Source organism: Arabidopsis lyrata, assembly GCF_000004255.2.
Source record: "Arabidopsis lyrata subsp. lyrata unplaced genomic scaffold ARALYscaffold_3, whole genome shotgun sequence".
Classification (NCBI taxonomy): Eukaryota; Viridiplantae; Streptophyta; class Magnoliopsida; order Brassicales; family Brassicaceae; genus Arabidopsis; species Arabidopsis lyrata.
In genome coordinates, this window is record NW_003302553.1 from 4,759,285 (window position 1) to 4,779,440 (window position 20,156).

General features: G+C 32.3%; 1 protein-coding gene and 1 long non-coding RNA gene across 2 annotated transcripts; one reads left to right on the forward strand and one right to left on the reverse strand.

Moving 5' to 3' along the window:
- Positions 1 to 5,776: 5,776 nt before the first annotated feature.
- LOC110230273 lies at positions 5,777 to 9,063 on the forward strand. Its single transcript, XR_002333387.1, has 2 exons — positions 5,777 to 5,919; positions 8,833 to 9,063. It is a non-coding gene; the product is annotated as an uncharacterized LOC110230273 (long non-coding RNA).
- A 5,676-nt stretch (positions 9,064 to 14,739) lies between these two features.
- On the reverse strand, positions 14,740 to 19,037 carry LOC9320937 (inactive serine/threonine-protein kinase/endoribonuclease IRE1-like). The gene is made up of 5 exons (XM_002884825.2): positions 16,955 to 19,037; positions 16,639 to 16,814; positions 16,199 to 16,442; positions 15,792 to 16,113; positions 14,740 to 15,660 (listed from the first exon to the last, which is right to left on the reverse strand). The coding sequence occupies exons 1-5, from the start codon at positions 18,040 to 18,042 to the stop codon at positions 15,526 to 15,528; spliced, it is 1,965 nt and encodes a 654-aa protein (XP_002884871.2). The 5' UTR covers positions 18,043 to 19,037; the 3' UTR covers positions 14,740 to 15,525.
- Between the last annotated feature and the right edge of the window lie 1,119 nt (positions 19,038 to 20,156).

Genomic DNA, 20,156 nt, shown 5'->3' on the forward strand with positions numbered 1-20,156 from the left:
AAACGCTCCAGGTTCGAGAAGGAAGTCATTGGAAAATTTGAGTATATACCAAACTGGAGAGTAATTCGGCTACAAAGAGAGATGTGTTGGCTTTGAAGAAAAAGCTATGTGATGCTCTACCTTTTATTTATGAATTTTATGCTATGAATATATGTTTTTGTTAGGGTTCAACTTCAGTCTCCGGATTAGAGACTTATATTCATCCGACAAACAATTCGATGTCACAATCAACGCTACAAAATTGGTGGGTTCTCTCTATTAACAAACAAAAAAAAATTCTGGGGTATATATATTTTTTTTGTTTTGTTAGATCCATACGACGAAGAACATGACGAAGAACACCAAAAATTCTCATCAATCCGGTACGTTTGATCTTATTTTTATTAGTTTAACAATTACGGTTATGTCCGAATCTGAAATAACCATGGCTCCAGACTCCTTCACACCATGGCCACATATCACCGGAGTGGAGACGATTTCAAATTCGGAGCTTCTCTTCGCATATAAAATCATACATATGGTCTCTTTGTTTCGGGTTCCCTCTACAATAATTAGTACATATTTCAAAACTGAGCTACAAAAGAGCACATTGGATTTTGGTAAACATCAAAATTGCTTCCTACCTTCCAAGAAACATGATAGACTAATTCACATCCAAGACCAAACATTAGCCACATAAATCCTGAATCAAATTAAACGATCTTAGGATGCTCTTCATAATCCGTAAGTTAAAGAGACTTGCATTAATATTGCAAATTAGACTCTAGAGGTCCACAATGGTTAATCAGAGTGTATCAAAGACGACGAATAAAGCATGAATTAGAATATCAGCAGAGGAAGCACACAAATATTCAATAAACGTAATCAATCACTGAGAATAGCATGGACCCAACTTTTGAAAGATTCATAAAAAGGAAGATTTTTCCTATGCAACAATATTCAAACAATGAGAAGATCAATGATTGATGACTAACCATACAACCGAAGCAAAGCCATAAACAGAAACGAAAGTACTAAAGAGCCACAACAGCAGTGATACGACATTTGTTTCCTCGCACTGGAAACAATGACGTGCTTCCATAAATCCAATCTAGTTTTTATGGAAAACAAACCTGCATTCATAATAAACACTACTATTAATTATTATTTTTTATGCAAGAATTAAATGGCAGTATAAAAAATTCAATGGTTAGTACCGAAAAAAAAAGCAAGGATTAGTTATGATATCAAATCAAAATTAAATATCAAGCAAGGTATTTACATAAAATTAAGGCAGTGGAGGATCTAAGAATTTTTTATATGATAATATCTACAACTAAACAAAGAAAATTTATATATTTTTAAAACAGAATCATTATTTGTTTTTTGGTAAGATTAAACCGAATCATATCATATTAGTAAATTATCATTTATTTATTATTATCCACGTTAATTTAAAAGTTTAAGAGAATATTTGCTTTTTCTCATAAATGATGGAATAATAACATAACTCTTTTAGATTTATAACTATATTTGACATTATCATATTAAATCTATTAAGATAAATATATTTCTTTTTGAAAAATATAAATAAAATGATAATATAATTATTATAGATTTACAATTATATTATTATCCATGTCAAAATTTTAAAACATTTTACTTTTTTTCTCACATAGGAAGATAGAACAATAACGTAACAGTTTAAGATTTACAACATAAAAATAATATCAGAATTGGAACGCCAAATCATAATCAACACAATTAACACAACTCTAATGGGAAATTAGAGTTATCTTGTGATTAAAATACTAAACAAACAAAACTAACCGAAACAAAACAAAAGTCTTCCTTTCAAAATCATTAACGTGACGGATTGCTGACTGATTAAGTTGAAGTTTTAGGCATTTAAAGATCTAGAAAGATGATTAAGGTTAAACATTTTTATTTATTTTAAACAACGTTTGAATGTTGACAAAAAAAGAAGAAGAGAGTGTTGGGACCATCGGGAGAGACAACGTTGAGCAGCTGCGAAAGAAGCCAACGTTGTCTATTATGTTCCTCACAGTGTTTGATTTGACTTTTGATGACATTACACTCCTGTCCACTTGTTGTCTCGAAAGTTCATGCAATGGAAAATTATTAAACAAAACAATTTACTTTTATGTATAAATCTTAGGGAAGAACCGATCAAGCTAAGATCAATGGTTGTGGTTTTAGTACCGTATACTTCTCAAATATACCCATTATATAACGGAAATCCGCAAGACGGAGAGGAGACGAAGTCAACCTAGCTGGCAAAGGAGCTAACCCAGCTCCTTTGGTCTTATTTATGGTCATATGTATTTAGCAAAATATGGTATACAAACCGAACCAATCAACAACAAAACATGGTTTTAAATTGTTGTATATTTCTCAAAAGTCAAAACCCATAATAACCAATGGAACAGAAGAAGCTAATGCAGAGCATACTTACGCTTGGAGTAAAGAGTGATGCAAGCTTCCATTGGCACACCCGAAAACACATCAGAGCATGGAAAGAAACCTAAAAACCAATAAATTAAACAATAATTAAATCTTAGTGCATGGAAAACGAATCCTATACATACCAAAGTCCGAATCTCAGTGCCTTAGAATGACCTCGATACCAAAAACTTTAAGTTACTACTTCCATATATGTAATATTTTAGTTTGGGAAGAGAGATTGGCAACAAAGAGTAATTCCTGAATTTAACAGCCAACTTTGTTATCCCTAATCTAAAGAGAGGAATACTTAAATTGTATTAACGACAAAAATTAGCCTCCTCTGAAGATTCATCCCTGAAATAAGTCATCTTTCTGACTTTGTGGCAACTGTGTTATCAAAAGTTGAGTGTTTCTTCTGAAAAAGACATATTTGAAAATAATAAGAACATGTACCTCAACAAAATCGGGAGGTACCTCATCTTTTTACAACAAAAAGAAACATACCAAACCATCGATGATTACCTTCTCAAAAGTTGAAACCAAACTTTTTGATTATCAAAATTGATTAGTGGTGAAAATAGTGAAACCATAAATACAAAAGAAAAAAATCAAATTTGTACATATAAACTATAAGATCACCTGTTTATTCATTGAATTAGGTCCAAATTTTCCATACACCAGTTCACATCGTCCCCTCCATACATCCACCCTACAATAAAAAGAAAAATTAAAATTAGGTAGAAGCAAAAAAAAGTTTGAAAAAAAAGAACAAAAAAAACAAGGGTTAGTTATGATCTGAAATTGAATACCATGAGCAAGGTATTTATATTGAATAGGAGACGGTGCATGATTTAGGGTTTCTAAATTTTTCGACGATAAATACAAAAAAAGAAAAGAAAATTTACATATTTTAATAAGCAAATCACTATCATAATAATAAATATTTGTAAAACTGCCATTTATTCATTGTTATCCATGTTTATTTAAAATAATATTTACTTTTTTCCGTAAAAATATGGAATAATAACAACTATTTTAGATTTACTACTATATCTTATAAAATATATTAAAATTTAAGGGAAAAATCCTTTCTGTTTCAAAAATAAGGCGGAACAATAATATAATTTTTGATTTACAATAGATAGACATGCATGGTATCCATATGCGTCATGTCACGCTGATCCATATTTTTTTCCAAAACTCGATCTAATTGCTATTATGTGCAAAAATCACCGCCGTTCACGTTAGCACTCCATACCTTAATTCACATGTAAACCTCTCTGCCTATCTCTGACTTCAGCTCTCTCATCTTCGAGTCTCCCCAAGAAAGTTTTGACACCACACCAACATTTCATTCGTCAAAATTAAATCGAGTTTGCACAAGGTTACAACCGATTAATAGGTGGTCTTTTACCTTCTATTTACGATTTTATGCTATGAATATATGTTTTTGTCAGGGTTCAAGTCAATCTCCGGATTAGAGACTTATAATCATCCGACGAACAATACGATGGCGTGATAACCGTTTCTAAATTGGTGGGTTCTCTTTCATTGATCTACATATTATTTTTTTTGTTCGTTTTTTTTTTCCAAATATTTAGATTGAAACGACGACGAACACGACGATCATACCAAAAATTTCATCTATTCCGGTACGTTCGATCTTTATTTTAATTAGTTTAACAATTAATAGCCGTTTACGATTAATTTCGGATATCTAAATCTTATTAATTTGAGTAAGGTTAGAATATTATTCTTTTATGTTTATATTAATGCTCCGATTAATAATTTTCGGATATTTGACATTATCATCTTAAATATATCAATATTATAATAAATATTTTCCTTTTCCGATTTTTTTTTTGGTATAATTCCTTTTCCGATAAATTATAAAACAGATCTGTTTACACAAAAGGTAAAAAAAAAAAAAAAAAAAAAAAAAAAAAAAAAAAAAAAGCCATCAACCGTCTCCATTCACACGTTTCTTCATTATGATCACGAATTCACGTTCATGGAAGCTTCATCATACATTAACACTTACAAGTTTCTTCGTCGAGTTTTTATCCAAGGTTTCTTCGTCAACTCTGTATCCAAGGTAATAAATATTTGTTCTTTTCATTGGTTAGAATTATAGGGTGCAGGATAGTATTGACATCTTAAAGACATAACATGGGCAAGATACTATGAGAAGCTTGACTATTCTGCTTCGACAGATCAACAGGTGAAATTCTATCACTAAATTATTAAATCTCTGTTATTGCTATGAATATATGCTTTATGTTAGGATTTCACGTTTTGCCTTCGTTTAGAAGAATTATATTCACACGACGAAGAACACGATGAATTCAATTAAAGCTTTCTAACTGGTACTTCGTTGTTCCTTTTTTTTTTTTTTGGTTAATTATCATGTTTATTGTTTCCAAAATTATTTTTTCCTGGTTAATTCCGAAATTCAATTTAATTTTTCCAAAATTAATTAGATTTCATTAAGGATAATTAAGTAATTACGTAAAATCAAGGACTCAATAAGAGCCGAGAGTCCGACACGTCAGCAAAAACACTTCTCAAATATTGTTATATATAGATAGTTTAGTATAAAAGGGAATTAATCATATAGTTTTATGTTTATTACTATTTGGATATTATATTGTGTAGTAGTTATTTGACGATAATTTGTATATTTTGATTGTAGAAGTAAATAATATTATAAAATTTATTTTAGATATATTTTCCTTATAATAGTTGGTTACTTTAATTTATATTGTTTAACACTACATGAATTTTAATTTGGTTGAAGACATGAATTGCTAATAAAATGATGTAGTATATATTATCTTAGAATTGAATATATTTAGTTGTATTAGATTTGTATTTTGTTTTATAAGATTAACAATTTATTTAGTTAAGTAGTAATTGATAATTAGATATAAAAAAGAAATTGTTGTATTGGTCTGAGTTGTTTAGTGGGCTATTTTGGGTTTATTTGGCCCAGTTTGTTTGTTTAAAAAAAAAAAAAAAAAACAACAACAAAAAAAAAAAACAGATCGGCAAACGGGAAATTTCAGACAGTTAATCCCAGAAAACTAATGTCGAATTCTACCCAAATTTTTTCAAATTCGACCTCAAAGACAACACAGATTGAATTTCTTGCCCAATCCGTTCATATATTTCGAGTAATTGAAGCACGTCGGAGTGGTGATCAAAGGTAAAATTCAAACCGAACGATTTTGTTTATAAGTTACAGAAATCGATTAATTAAGTTCATGAGCTGATTGATGATTATATCGATTTAAGAATCAACAAATTATGCAATAGCTGATTGCAGATTTGAATAAAATTCTCGGTAATGAAATTGTCGATTTCAATGAGTTGTGAAGAAGAAGATCAGCGAGGAATCTAAACACGGTTGATCTACTTCAGCATGCAATTCAAGAACAGCTGATTGCAACAGTAGACAAACACATAAATGTCCAGGTAATTGATAATGACCACTATTGTTTATTAGTTAAACAAATTGATCTATATGTTATTGAACTGATTGATGCATGAATCGTTTTTTAGATTTGGTAACAAATGAAACATTTGATTTTGAAACATGTAGATTAGAATATTGAATTCATAATAGAATTGTAAAATCGATATACTGAGTTAAACAGAGTGATGGCATTCATTTGTTTAGAAGAAGAAAAAGTTCTATAATCTAAATTCGAGTCTGGTAAATAAATGAAAGAAATACCAAAAAATGAAAAACTTTAAAACTAATGCTGTTGCTTCTTCAAATGCAGAAGAATGGTTTTCATACTCTTATCCCTTTAAACACGTCCTGAGTATACTTCATCCTTTCAATTCCTTGTTTTGATGCTGAAAAGTTGTAGAAAATGAAAATAGAAAACAACATAATGTCATCAGTCATAAAAACAACTTCTACTCTAGTCTATAAGAATGGAGAAAACCATTATGATTAGTTAACAAATTTACCTAGTCGAATTGGAACTCTTTTAGATTCTTTCCATGACTGTCTTTAGTGAAGGTTTTGAAAGACTTCTTTATAAACTACATTCATTGTTTTACTCTGTGGCTTACCTTTCTTGTCTGTTATAAGAATCTTCAAACCTGATATAAGGGTAAAATTAATAATCTTATACATAATTTAAACAGTCATATTCTGGATATAAGTATCTTCATACCTGATTTTGACGACACTCTAGAGACTGCCACGTATAGTTGACCATGTGAAAAAACATGTCTAGGCAAATAAAGTCCAACGGAAGATAATGTCTGTCCTTGACTCTTGTTTATGGTCATGGCAAAAGCAACAGATAGAGGAAATTGCCTACGCCTCATTTTGAAAGGCAATCTGGCATCTGATGGTGTGATGAGCATTCTAGGAATCAGAACAATCTTACCAACTTTGTTACCTGTGATAACTCTAGCTTCAATTACCGTGTCTGCCATTTGAGTGACCTGTAATCTTGTCCCATTGCATAAACCTTTATTAGGATCCATGTTTCTGAGTAGCATGACCGGACAACCAATCTTCACACGCAAACAATGGTTTGGCAATCCAGAAACTCTAACACTGTTCAGAAAATCAGGAGAATATGCGACATCATTCGCAGCACTTGTGTCTGAAGGGTCTATACTATCAGAACTTAGGTAAATTCTCTCTTCACCTAAAAACAGAATGAATATGGATGCAAATTTGATATAAGCTTGTATTGAAATTGTATCATATTCATCTGAAAAAAATAAATAAGGAATGGTAAAAGTTAACTAACCATCCAACATACTCAGCATATGCTCATTTATGTTGTTGACATCCTCATTAGTAGGACAGAGAATAGCTCTACCTTGAAAAAATTTAGGATCTTTCTCCACCATAAAGGTATTTCCATAAACTGCATCGATGATGGATTCGATTGGATCTTTATCCCGAGTAATAAGTAACTCTTTTGGGATGTCAATCATAGCAATTCCATCATTAGGCTGTGCAATTTTTCCATCTCCAACATCTAGTATCCACTTTGAGAATTCCTCTATTTCCCGCTTTTCAAGGTCACTAATGTTTGCAAGAAGTCTCATATTCTTTGTTAGCTCCAAAACTCTGCAATGCTCCCAAATATAAGAAGAATTAAGCGCAGCAAACACAATCTCCTCTCTACCAGCACCATTGATAACCGGTAACACTTGTCTGAAATCACCTCCAAAAACTATAACTTTACCGCCAAAAGGCTTGTCCTCTGGATTATTCATAATATCTCTCAGAGTTCTATCCAAAGATTCAAAGCAATGCTTACTCATCATAGGAGCTTCATCCCAAATAATTAACTTTGCCCGGGTAACCAACTCACCAAGATCTGATCCACGTGAAATGTTACATGTAGACGCCTCATTGGGATTTAAAGGAATACCAAACCTGGAGTGTGCTGTTCGACCGCCATCTAAAAGCAGAGCAGCAATACCGCTAGAAGCGACATTTAAGCATATGTCCCCTTTTTATCTAATAGCAGCAGACAATAATTTCCAAAGAAAAGTTTTTCCAGTACCTCCAAAGCCGTAAACAAAAAACACTCCGCCTGTATCGTGATTCACAGCATTCATAATCTCATCATATATCTTCTTTTGTTCTGGAGTCACCTTAGCCAACCATTCTTCATGTTTTTCTTTCAATTCTGCACGGTTGTACTTGAGTTCATCCAATAGAAAATGATTGCATTTTTCAACGTCTTCCGATGAAACTTGTGGCATCTGCTTCCATTTTGTAAGTGAAACTCCATTTTTTGTTAGCAGCCTATCTATCTCTTGCAAACAAAATTCCTGTTTCTCCTCATCACTTAGATGGAGATCTGCAACATTTACAAAAACATACCAACAAAATAAAGTTACTCACCATCAATATATTAACTGCTAATCATTCAAATTAGTAAAATAAAAGTTGTATATGATAGTTCCAAATAGAATATATAGATACTACTACAAAACCTTGTCGTTGCCATTCTCTTCTTTTTCTGCGCTCAATATCTTCTGATAAAATCTTCCATGTTTCCTCCCATACCTTCTCTGGTTTCGTTAAACTTTTTGAAAGTAGCATAATGACAAATAGCCTCCGAACATACTTTGCAGAGCACCAAAAATTTGCATCTTTGATACCCTTGATATACTCTTTGTCATCATCTAGCAATCCTAAAGCGAAAACCGCATCTCTGAAGGATTCGTGAACAACACCTTTCACAGTTTTGAGATCTTTATATCCTGTAGCACCTCTTTTGATGTTTAAGAGGATTCTCAAATAATAAGCATCCTCTATTGTACGTGGAACAAAGTTAATCCTTCCAATAGCAAATCCTCTATCTCTGATCACAAATTTTTTTTCTTTGCTGTTCCAAGTGAAGTGATTTGGAACTTCTTCAAATAAGAGCTTGGTTGGATCAGGAGCAGGCTTTGGCGGTTTTTTCGCATTAGCACGGACTTTTCTACTTGGAGGATTCTTGTTAAGCTGAAACCACGCCAAAAATTGAGTAGCTTCACTGCTTAATCGACTCATAACACTCTCTTTGGTTTCACCTGGTTTGTAAAAGACTGGTTGTTTTCCTTCTTCATGAAAGTAAAGTTTAACAACTGGTGTTGTTCGATGATGTATGGGAAATTTGAAAATTCTCCATATAGCTTCACAAGCAGATACGTACCTGTTCAAATTGTAATAAGAAACTGCCATTAACAAAGTGATGTATAATCACAATCAGACTCTATATATACAACTAATTAAAGTATTAATGAATAAACCTGCAATCAAAGTAATCCTGGACTTCGTCCTTATCTTTCTTAGCAGCAGCCGGGTCACTTGGCTCAACAGTAACTGTGACACGGTCATGTCCTTTATGAACATACTTAAACATATACTTTATTGACCCTGATTGGTTGCACCACTCAACATTGATATGAGCATGATAACGAAGGGATAGCTTCTCATTATATGGGATTACGTAACGATTATCGCATTGAAAACCATTCTTCTCGACATAAGTACCAGTGTTACGTCTTCTGTAAACTGGAAAGCCATCATTATCAACCCTACTAATGTTGGAATAGTCTTTGGGGAAAAACTTAGAGCATTGTCCATTCACCATACATGGTGAATTCGGATGACCAGCACCACATGGTCCATGAATCATACAATCTTTAACCACTTGGTAAAGTTCTGGTTTCTTTTTCTTATCTGGAATCTCAGCACATATCACTTTATCAATGTCTTCGGCGGTAGACAACTTACTGGTGGGATGCATGAACAACAAAATGTGTGCATGCGGAAGACCTCTTTTCTGAAATTCAATTGTGTACATTGCTGAAAAATACAGAACATAAAAAAGATTAGAGGTAAATTCAAAACACAGATACTAATAATATAAATAACAGCTACAAGTTTAAAAAATACCTGAAGCTGTTTTTCCTAGCAGACTCTTGGTGGTTAGATCATACATAAGATTATCAAGCTTCATCTTGAAAATCCTACATATGATATCTGGTCTATCATCAGACTTCAGGTTCCTCTCTTTACAGAATCTAACAATTTCAGGCCACTTTGAATTGCAAGTAAACGTTATGAATAGTGATGGAAATCCAAAGTGTTTGCAAATAGCCATTGCATCCAAATAATTGTTTGTCATGTACCTTGGTCCGCCAGTAAAGGAAGCTGGAATCTTCAATTCTCTACCTTGGTTTTGCAAATCATCGTTTCCAGCATTTGAATTCCTTTGGATTGAATCTAAGTTAGAGCTCCGAAAATTGGCTTGATTCTTCCTAATATATCTCAGCCTGTTTGACTCAATCATAGTGTAAGCGTCAACAATGAACTGCTGAAGCAAGCGCTTAGAGCGAAACAAAACATGTTTCTCCTGTTTCCTTTCTTGAAGACGATAAGCAAACCACAGCCTCATACTTACTTCTTTCTGTTCCTTTTGAGCATTCCCTTTGCTGTTGGTCTTAGCTTTCAGTATACCAACTCTAAAACCATCTTCCCCGTGTGGAAATAATAGAGGATATTGTAGTGCTAGATAGGAAACATGCAGTTCACTTATTCTTTTTAGCTTCCCTGAACTTTTCTTCTGTAAAACGATATCACGTTTATCCATATTTTCATGAAAATCTCCTGGAATTAATGCTGCAACTTCAGATGCTGTTGGCAGATTGTATGTCCTTCCATCATCCTTTCTCTTGGCAATAATTCTCATGTGAAAAGTGTCTTCTGAATCTGTATTGAATCTGTCTCTTGCTGATCTAAACGCTTCAACATGAGGGTTTATATCATCTAAAAGCTTGATGATACTTTCAATGATGTCTTTGTTCAAATTTTTCTTTTTCTGGCCCGTGGCAGATTCACCCTCTTTACTGAAAAATATATAAACTTATTAGATTATAGAAAAACTCAATATTATGTTTCTAATAAAAAGAGATTAACAGAGAAGATACCTCATAATGTTATATCTATTGTCAATCTCATTTTCAGTATCAACAATATACAGCTGTTGAAACTTTGCTTTGTTTCCTGGTTTTGGCTTCATATCACCCATGAGATGGTAATTTTCACCTTGTATTGCAAACATCTGAGACCCACGACCTTTAGGAACACAATGATCCACTTTCCCACCGATAGAAGTAAATGAGAAAATCATATTGTAAGCTCTGATGTTTTCCCTAAAATGTCTAGCGATTTCATCATTACTGGTTAGCAAATACCACAACAATTCAGGCGATTCCTTTAGGAAAGGTAAGACTATCTGTCCTTGCATACAACACCCTGAGAACTTTGGATTTTTTGTTTTGCTCCTCTTGTTTAGGCGTTCCCCATACCAAAAAATAGCACCACACTCGCTACAACTAAAGATTGGATCACCTTCATCAACATAACCTGAATAAAAAATAATCAAATATAGTTAGATCTTACTATAGTAATTCTATTTGCTATTCAACAATATATTACAAAAATTGGAATAATACCATTTTTTTGCTTAGGCCTATGTGTTCTGGTTCGGTTCGGATTTTGGGTTTAGACTTCTAGAACCCATTCAGATATTTATATGTTTGGATCTGGTTGGTTTGAGTTATTTCGGTTCGGCTTCGGGTATCCGAAATATCGGAAAAATCTTTTAGTAAAATGTAAGACCAGTCACGAATTTAGGATTTAATGAAATTCTGTCAGATTGTATTTATGAAGAAAAGGATTTGTGTAGTTTCATATTGAGTTTGTTGATTTGAGTAATTATAATATTTTGATTATGGTCATACTTTTGAAAATCATGTAGTATTAAAATTTTATTATCTTGCTAGCAATGTAAAACCAAACCACAATAAATATTTGGTTTAAAAAGGTCTTAGAATATAAGTAATTCAATAAATTATTTTTTTAATATTCTATCCATTTTAGATGAAATGTCTTTTTTAAATTATTTGTCTAATATAAATTTTGATCTAAAGTATCTCATTTAACTTATAAATTGATAATAGGGGAGGTTTTTAAAAGTGTTCACTTTACTTTTAGGAATTTAATAATGAAAAAAATATCATAAAAAACATCAACTTACCAAAAGTGTTGAAAAAAACATCGATTTTGCATAAGATGAATTAAATCGCGAACTTTTAGTTAACTTTTGTATTAAATCGTAAATTTTCATTGATTTTATTAAATAAAACACGTCGTTAAATCAATTGACAGACTAATTTAACCGAGTTAAGTCAATATTAACAGTTTTCGTTAATTCCAAAAAGACATCGTTTCGGAATAAAAAAATAAATACAAAAAAGACTCCATTAGGATTCGAACCCATGAACACCGAGACATAATTACAACACTTACCCACGAAGCTCAAGTACTTACTTCGATTTGATACACACATAAATACATAACATACACAAACAGATAAGATTTGACCATTGACGGGAACAGAGCCGTCGGGTTGTTACGTACTGGGAATTGAATTTTTTTCAAGCGGCGGTTGAGACGGTGCTTCGCGGTGGTTCTTTGAAACCGATACCGGAGTTTCTCAACAACGGTGGATGACGGTGGCTTGGGATCAAAATTTGAATATTTACTATCACTCTCGATTCTTAAGTTCTAGATCCAGATCTACGGCTTCTACGCCAAAACGGATGCAATTAACGTCGGAACAACCTTCGTCGGAGCTTGATCTCTCTCTAATTCTTACTTTTCCGATTAAAACGGCTTCGTTCAAGGAATATACACCATCGGTACGTACGCGGCGGAGGGAGAGGAGAGAAACGATGAAGTTGCTCAACCTTTTTCGCTCAAACGGTGTCGTTTTCGATATTGGATCAAGTATCATCGGGCATCGGCAAATAAATATTATCAGTTAATTCTTAAGGGCTGTTGGTTAAATACTACTAGATCATGACCCGCACGTACGTGCGGGGTTTCATATTTTAAAAATGTATTGTAATAAATTTTTAGTAAATATAGATTATTTTGTTGTTTGGTGTTATATATTGTAGTATATAAATTATTATGTACCCAAAAAAGATGTAGAATGTTATTTATGTTGTTTACGATACAATAGCTAATGTTGTGAACCATATGTCAAATTTTGGAGTTTAAAACTGAAGAGTAGATTAGGAAAAATCTTAGATTGAAATATAATATAGGTTATATTGATGATGTAAACAAATATATTTTATATAGTATTTATAACCCGAACTCATATCAGTTGGGTAATTAGTTTAATTTTCAGTTTGATTTTAATCTAGCTTATTAATATTTGAATATTTGAAATAATAATGGTTTCAACAGTATTTTAAAATTTGTAACAACTTAGCGGTCGGACCGGGATCAAATTAAAACGGATTAATGGTTAGTTAGATTTTTATTAAACTTGTGAACTATCAAACCGTATATAAAACCGTTAAAAATGTTCAAACAAATATAAATATTTAGAAATTGACGTAATTCCGTTTGGTTTCGCCATATTCCATTATATCTTATACTCGTTCTCCAATTCATGTCGCATAAGAGAATACATTTCTAATATGAGACAAATTTATTAAATATAGATATTTTAAATTTATTTGATAAACTTGGTCCATAATTTTTTTGAACGAATCTTAACAAAATCTTAAAATGAAGAGAGGGTTTAATGTGAATAAATTTTAGATAATCATTTTGAATTAATTGTAAATAATGTGTAAATCTCTTAGTTAAGATTAATTTTCCTAAATCTTTTTTTGTATCAATATTTTGAGAACATTCAGATTTTAACATTGTTGTTGCGTATATATATATATATATACATATATATATATATGTAGAAAGATTTGTTATTGCGTATTTATTGTGTATATATATTTGTTAAGGAAATGTTTTAAAAATCTCACCAAAAAAAAAGGAAATGTTTTAAAATCTAAACTACCTGTTTTTAAAAAGATATTTCAAAATATCATTTAAATTCTAATTAAAATGTAAAATATTTTAATCTTTCTTCAAATTTTTTAAAAAACCAATGGCATCCTATGTAATATTCTACAACTTAAAGGTTTTTTATTATATAGTGATTCCCAATTAATAGTATAGATTTCATTCTCTGAGAGGTTAGTAGTTCGACTGCCAGGTTTGTCTATTTTTTATTTTTTTGGGCAATATTTTTTATAATCTTTATATGTTCGTGTTTGTTATATATTTATGTGTGTATTGAAACCCCAGTGAGGAATTCAGCTTGGTGGTTAAAGAAGTCGTTATTGTGGCTGGAAGCTTAGACCATCTCCAATGGTTAGAAGTGAATGAGGGATTCTTAATCATTTTTTAAAATTTAAATTTTGCTTTTTCAATTGAACATATTTGTATTTTTTAAAACACAATTAAGATAGATTTATTAGGCTATTTAAAAGGATTTCAATTGTTTGATAGTAGGGTTGGGTATTTATGCTTGAAAACTATCCACATTCATAATCACATTTACTTTGAAAAAATATAGTTTACATATATTTCTTAAACTGAAAAAAATCTTCCAATACCATAATAAGCCTAATTGTATACTTCGAGATATGGACATTTACCTATAAGGAAATAGGAATGTAACTTATTTACATAAGTTCGGTAGTTTTAAAACATGAAAAGGAAATATGTTATATAAATCAATTTATTCGCATATTTCATCATAAATTCGAATCAATAATTAATTTGATTATATGATTTATACATATCAAAATTTATTAAAATTTGATGAGGAGGATAAATTTACAATGCATTGAAGTAGAGGAAGATTTAATAGGCCTATGTGTTCTTGTTCGGTTCGGATTTTGGGTTTAGACTTCTAGAACCCATTCAGATATTTATATGTTTGGATCTGGTTGGTTTGAGTTATTTCGGTTCGGCTTCGGGTATCCGAAATATCGGAAAAATCTTTTAAAAATGTAGTTAGATTTGAAAATAGAGGATCCGTTTCCACCATCGGACTCTGTTCCAGTTTGATCCTCTTCTTGTTATGCTGTTCTCTGTTTTTTTTCTTTCTATAAGATCGCCGCTCTAATACCATGACAAAGGTAGAAGAGAAGGTTCCAATTTTCTTATTGATCTTAAGAAGATATATACAGTATACAAAGTATCATATAATCCTAAATCCTAATAGCCTACAATTTACGTATAAGGAAATAGCTAACTTATTTACATAAGAGTCCCTAATACTTTGATTAGTTTCACGAAAATTTTGGATTTGAATATTTGATTAATTTGCTGTATCAATTAACATCCCGGACTTGAAAAATCTTTCCATTACAACCCTAAACCTTAAGAGCATTGAGCTGGTTATTTTCTGGCGTACAAGCACGTGAAGAGGGCTACAAAAGTGATCATTGCAAGTTTTTAAAATAATATAAGTGAAAAGAAAATGAGATATACGTTTTTATACCTTTTCGTTTCAAACTTACAAGTATTATCAGCAATACGATAAAGAGTATAGCTTTAAAATCATAATCTCTATTTATTTCTTCACATAAACGGGCAAACTTTCACAAAACATTTTCTCGACTCTAAGAAAGCACAAAGGAGAAAGAATAACAATGTCCACTTGCACTTTACTACTAGTTGAAGTACTTTTGGAACTCTTCTTCTCCCTTGCAATGCTTAGAGATGAATGCGTAGATTTCCATCATCAAGTCCGGGAAAGGATCAGTAAAGAAGCTATCTAACCTTTCTGGAACCTTTCCCACAATGTTCTGAGACATCAAAAGTTATAAGATAACCAGTTTATATATGCTCATGGGTAACTATGTTTTATATAATTTGTTTATAAAGACAAACCTGAAATGGTTAACTATGTTTAAATAATTTGTTTATAAAGACAAACCTGAATGTTTGGATCATCAAGTATTTCTCTTTGGTGACTCAGAGTATTTCTTATTAACCTTAATAAGTTGCGAAGGCTCGTATAGTCGTACTGACGATGAGACTGTTTGCGTTGTGGTAAATTTTTGATGTGCTTTATGAAGGTCGTATTTAGCTTACTATCCCAGTGACTCTGTTTTATAACTTTTGGTGCTACTGAAGACTCCAGTTTTTGCCAGATGTTTTTATCATGCTCAATTCGATCACTAGCCTCCCGAAGAAAAAAAAGCCTCTTTTCGGAGTCCCAAAACATAGGATGGAGAAGCACTTTAGTTGCACTAGGACTACAAAAAAAAAACCAAGCTCAAATTAGAAAATGGTTTTGTTAAGTGAATTCTAAATTAGTAGACAAGAGGAAGATGACATTACCGTAAATTAGGTTTGGGGTTAAGCAATTGCTCGATGAGGTTTAAAGCTTCAAGGTTCTTTACGAGTGAGAGGTTGACTGCATTGTTGCCCAGGATGTTGGTCTTACGATCTCTAATACCTCCAAAAGGATGGTAACCCGTCATGGCGTAATATAGGATACATCCAAACCTATACATATCAACTGGAAAATCTTCATTTTCTTTCCGAAGCTGCTCCGGTGTTTGCCATCCCGAATTACCATAACCTGCAAATTTACGCATTCATTTAGGAAAATTTGTTTCAATCTCGTTTCACACGCAGAATCGAGAGGTTCAACCATAATATGCCCCATCACGTTTAGGCACATGAATTTAGCTTGAATTTGCCTTACCAACCTAGGCCATTACGTTGTTCTATCAGTCAATATGAGGATCAAACAAACACAACAACGAGGAACTTACATGTGTCAAGGTGTTTATAGGCTGACTGTTCCCCACCGAGATGCTTGCTTAAGCTCATATCGGATATTTTGGCAATCAAAGTCATCTCTTTCACTATCACTAGCACATTATGTGGATTCAAGTCCCGGTGAACTATCCCCAACTCATGCAAGTGGGCAAGGCCAGAAACTATATCTCTGCCCAACATCACAAACAATTTAAAGAATGTGAGCTTAAAGTAAATATGAATCTAAATTAAAAAGTATATCCCTCATCAAAGCAAAAACAACATAATTATTATTATGAAATATGCATAAAATTCAAAGTCCAAACTAACCTCATTAGTTTTAGCATTATAGGTAATGGCTTGCCCACATCTTTCCAGAAGTTGATTTTTTCCATAACTTTTTCCAAAGGATCCAGTGGAGCTACTGCTTTAGTCGATTTGCCTTGAGTATTCAAACTGATTCTTCTCACACATAATTTTATTAGATCATCTAAACTGCATTTCCAAGGCTCTAGACAAATGTAAGCAAAATTCTGGTCTTGCTCCACACCATGAAACCTAATGATGTTTGAGTGGTCGTCAGATAAACAGTGGTTGCCAATCTCGTTCAGAATTAAAGCATCCTGGGATAGATCAAGACATTTCACGGCCACTGAACGTTTTTTACCAAAAACACCCCAAAACACCTCATAGGCATTTGACTCATTTCTTCCATATTCCATTTTCTTAGCTGAGACAAACAACCTATCATTAACCATTTTCCCATCGGTTAATTCATCATTCTCAGTACTGAGTTCTTGCACTACTACTCTATCAGGTAAAACATACGTCTTGGATATCTGAGCTGAAGAACCTACGACGACTTCTGACTCTGAATTTGTTTTCTCGTTTTCTAAATCATCCTCTCCTAATCCTCCAGTACTAGGATCTGAATTGTTATCTACCTGCTCATTTTCAGTACCATCCTCTCCTGATCCTGAGGCACGAGGAGCTGATTTTGTATCTATCTTCTTCTCATTTACAATACCATCCTCTTCTGATTTGCCTTTCGATGAAAACCTCATGAAGACACAAACAACAACGACAGCACCCACAAGAAAGATGGCCAATAACCACATGGATGAAAAAGAGCTTGGTTTCCCTAGTCGATGCAAAAGCGATCTGCCGGTGGTGGTAGCTCTACAAGGAAATGTCCATGACAACAATAACAGTAGAAACAACGGTAGATGGCGACGGAAACTCAGCACCGTCCGGATCATTTGGACATGAAGATCTGAACCTGAAGTAACAGCAAGTATAGTGATCAACAGTGTCTTGAAGATTGACTTTTCAGCCATTATCCGGGTCTTTATGTTTACTCCTAAGTCAGCCTGCGACGGAAAAAACACAAACATCATAAAGGAATCCTTCTTCAGCATATTAAGCCAAGAAATGCTGGTATTATTAGAAAACGGAGGTCATTTAGAAGAAACAACAAGAATGTAAGATCAAAATGGAAAATGAACAAGTAGTACATAACTATAGTCATGCCCCAGTCAATGTAGTTCCATCAAGAAACCTTTCTTAAATATATACTAACTGTCTTCAACGTCAAGTAATCTCAAGATCTTAAAAGAATGACTTATAAATAAATGGCATTGATACATCTAGAATGTGCCAGAATTCAAGCAGATAATGTAACCTGCCAAACTCAAATTACCTCTGCCCAGTTGAATGCTACCATCCCTTTTTTTTTTGAAAGAATACTAGTTTTTGCTACTTGAATCTCTTGCTCTGTGTTGTTCTTTTGTAGTGGTTTGTGCTGTGACCCCCTCTCTGTTTTTATAGCCGAGAGATGATTTCTCTGCTCTGTTTTTTCCTTTACTTCAACTTCTTCTTCATCCAACCACCCCACGCACTTAAGAGCTTGATTTATCCATTTTTGGATAAAGCTTTTGCTGTTTTCTGTCACCATCACATTCTCTCCTCCATTCAGTAACCACTAGGAGCCGTGTCTTTGTGATACAAATTAACTTTTACAGATTCATGTATGTAAAACGAAAAAAGTGGCTTATAGTAGCATAAACTTGCTATAATAAGTACAATGGAAGACACATTGTTTCAACATTTCTCAAATTGTTCCACTTTTGCTCTAGCTTTTTGCTGATTGAGTAAGGAGGAGTCATGTGGATGTGGAACGATTTAGAATTATTTTTATTATACAAAGAATATACAAGAAGTGGTTTGTAGTAGCACACAAGTTTAAGAATTCAAATCCAACTATTTCTTTGGTCTTAGCTAATTTTGGTAGTGCTTATTGAATAAGGAGGATTCATGTGTATGTGGGATCAATTTAGAAATACTTTTACTAATCGGAGTAAAAGTGAAACGAAGACGTTAAAGAAAAACACGATGGAGATGATGAGGTGGCAGCTAAGGCCATTTTTGTTGGTTGTGTGATTGATTTTGTTGGTTGTGTGATTGGTTTTCAAATCGTTTTTGTCACGCTCGATTTATGTGTTTTCTTAGTGATGAGGTGGTGGCTTATTTGGGTCTATGTGATGTAATTTACTTTTACATATATATATATAAAACGAAAATAGTATATATAGTAAGTAAAATGGAAGACACAGAGTCTCAACATTTTCTACATTTTTCCACTTTTGCTCTACAGCTTTTTTGCTGATTGGGTGATGGACGAGTCATGATGTGTATGTGCAACGATTTAGAATTTTTTGTTTTGCTAATCTGACAGTGAGAAACGAAGACGTTCATGAAAACACCAGGAGATAATGAGGTGGTAGCAAGGGCCATTTTTGTTGGCTGTGTGATTTAATTTATACTAGTGTCAAAATGGTTTTTTTTTTTTATAATACTTCTAATTTGATAATTGATATTTTTGATAATTGATATATGTGAATACTATTTTATACATATTTTTTTTATAAATTGATATATTCCGGGCTACATATTTTTTACTTTTAAATATATCGTAGAATCAAAAAATATATTGAAAACTAAAAATACTTAATACTCTAACCAAAAAGCCTATATGGTATTGTTAGTTTTTTTTTTTTTTGGTGAAGTGGTATTGTTAGTTAATCTATCTATATCTTGTAATTCCCTTTATTTTTCGCCGTCTCCATTCATTTTATTCCTTTTCATCTTTTAGTTTTATTTTATTAACTATGCATTTGACTTTTGTTTTCAAATTTTTGTAGTCCTCCTCTCTGTTTTAGTTTTCAATATATTTTTTGATTCTACGATATATTTTATGCTCTTCTGAGATTTGATGATCTATCATTTTAATTATTTACAATTTTATGTTATTTTATGACATATCTTAACATAAAAATATGTTATTTTGTGACATAACTTAAGATATGTTATTGGACCTCGTAACTATTGTCACCAACTGTTATAACCTCTAATTTATTAGTAATAAAATCTTGACATTGTCCGATTAGTGAAATTTTTTATCTAATCTAACAAACAATAATACATAAATAAATTGAAACAGTAGATTTATCTAGAATTTTAAATTCTTTCAAAT

Coding starts and splice junctions, on each gene's coding strand:
- LOC9320937 (XM_002884825.2), bottom strand. CDS start 18,042: ATGCTGAAGAAGGATTCCTTTATGATGTTTGTGTTTTTTCCGTCGCAG. Junction 16,815..16,954: donor ATAATGCTAAAACTAATGAG/GTTAGTTTGGAC, acceptor GATGTTGGGCAG/AGATATAGTTTCTGGCCTTG. Junction 16,114..16,198: donor AACCCCAAACCTAATTTACG/GTAATGTCATCT, acceptor TTTTTTTTGTAG/TCCTAGTGCAACTAAAGTGC.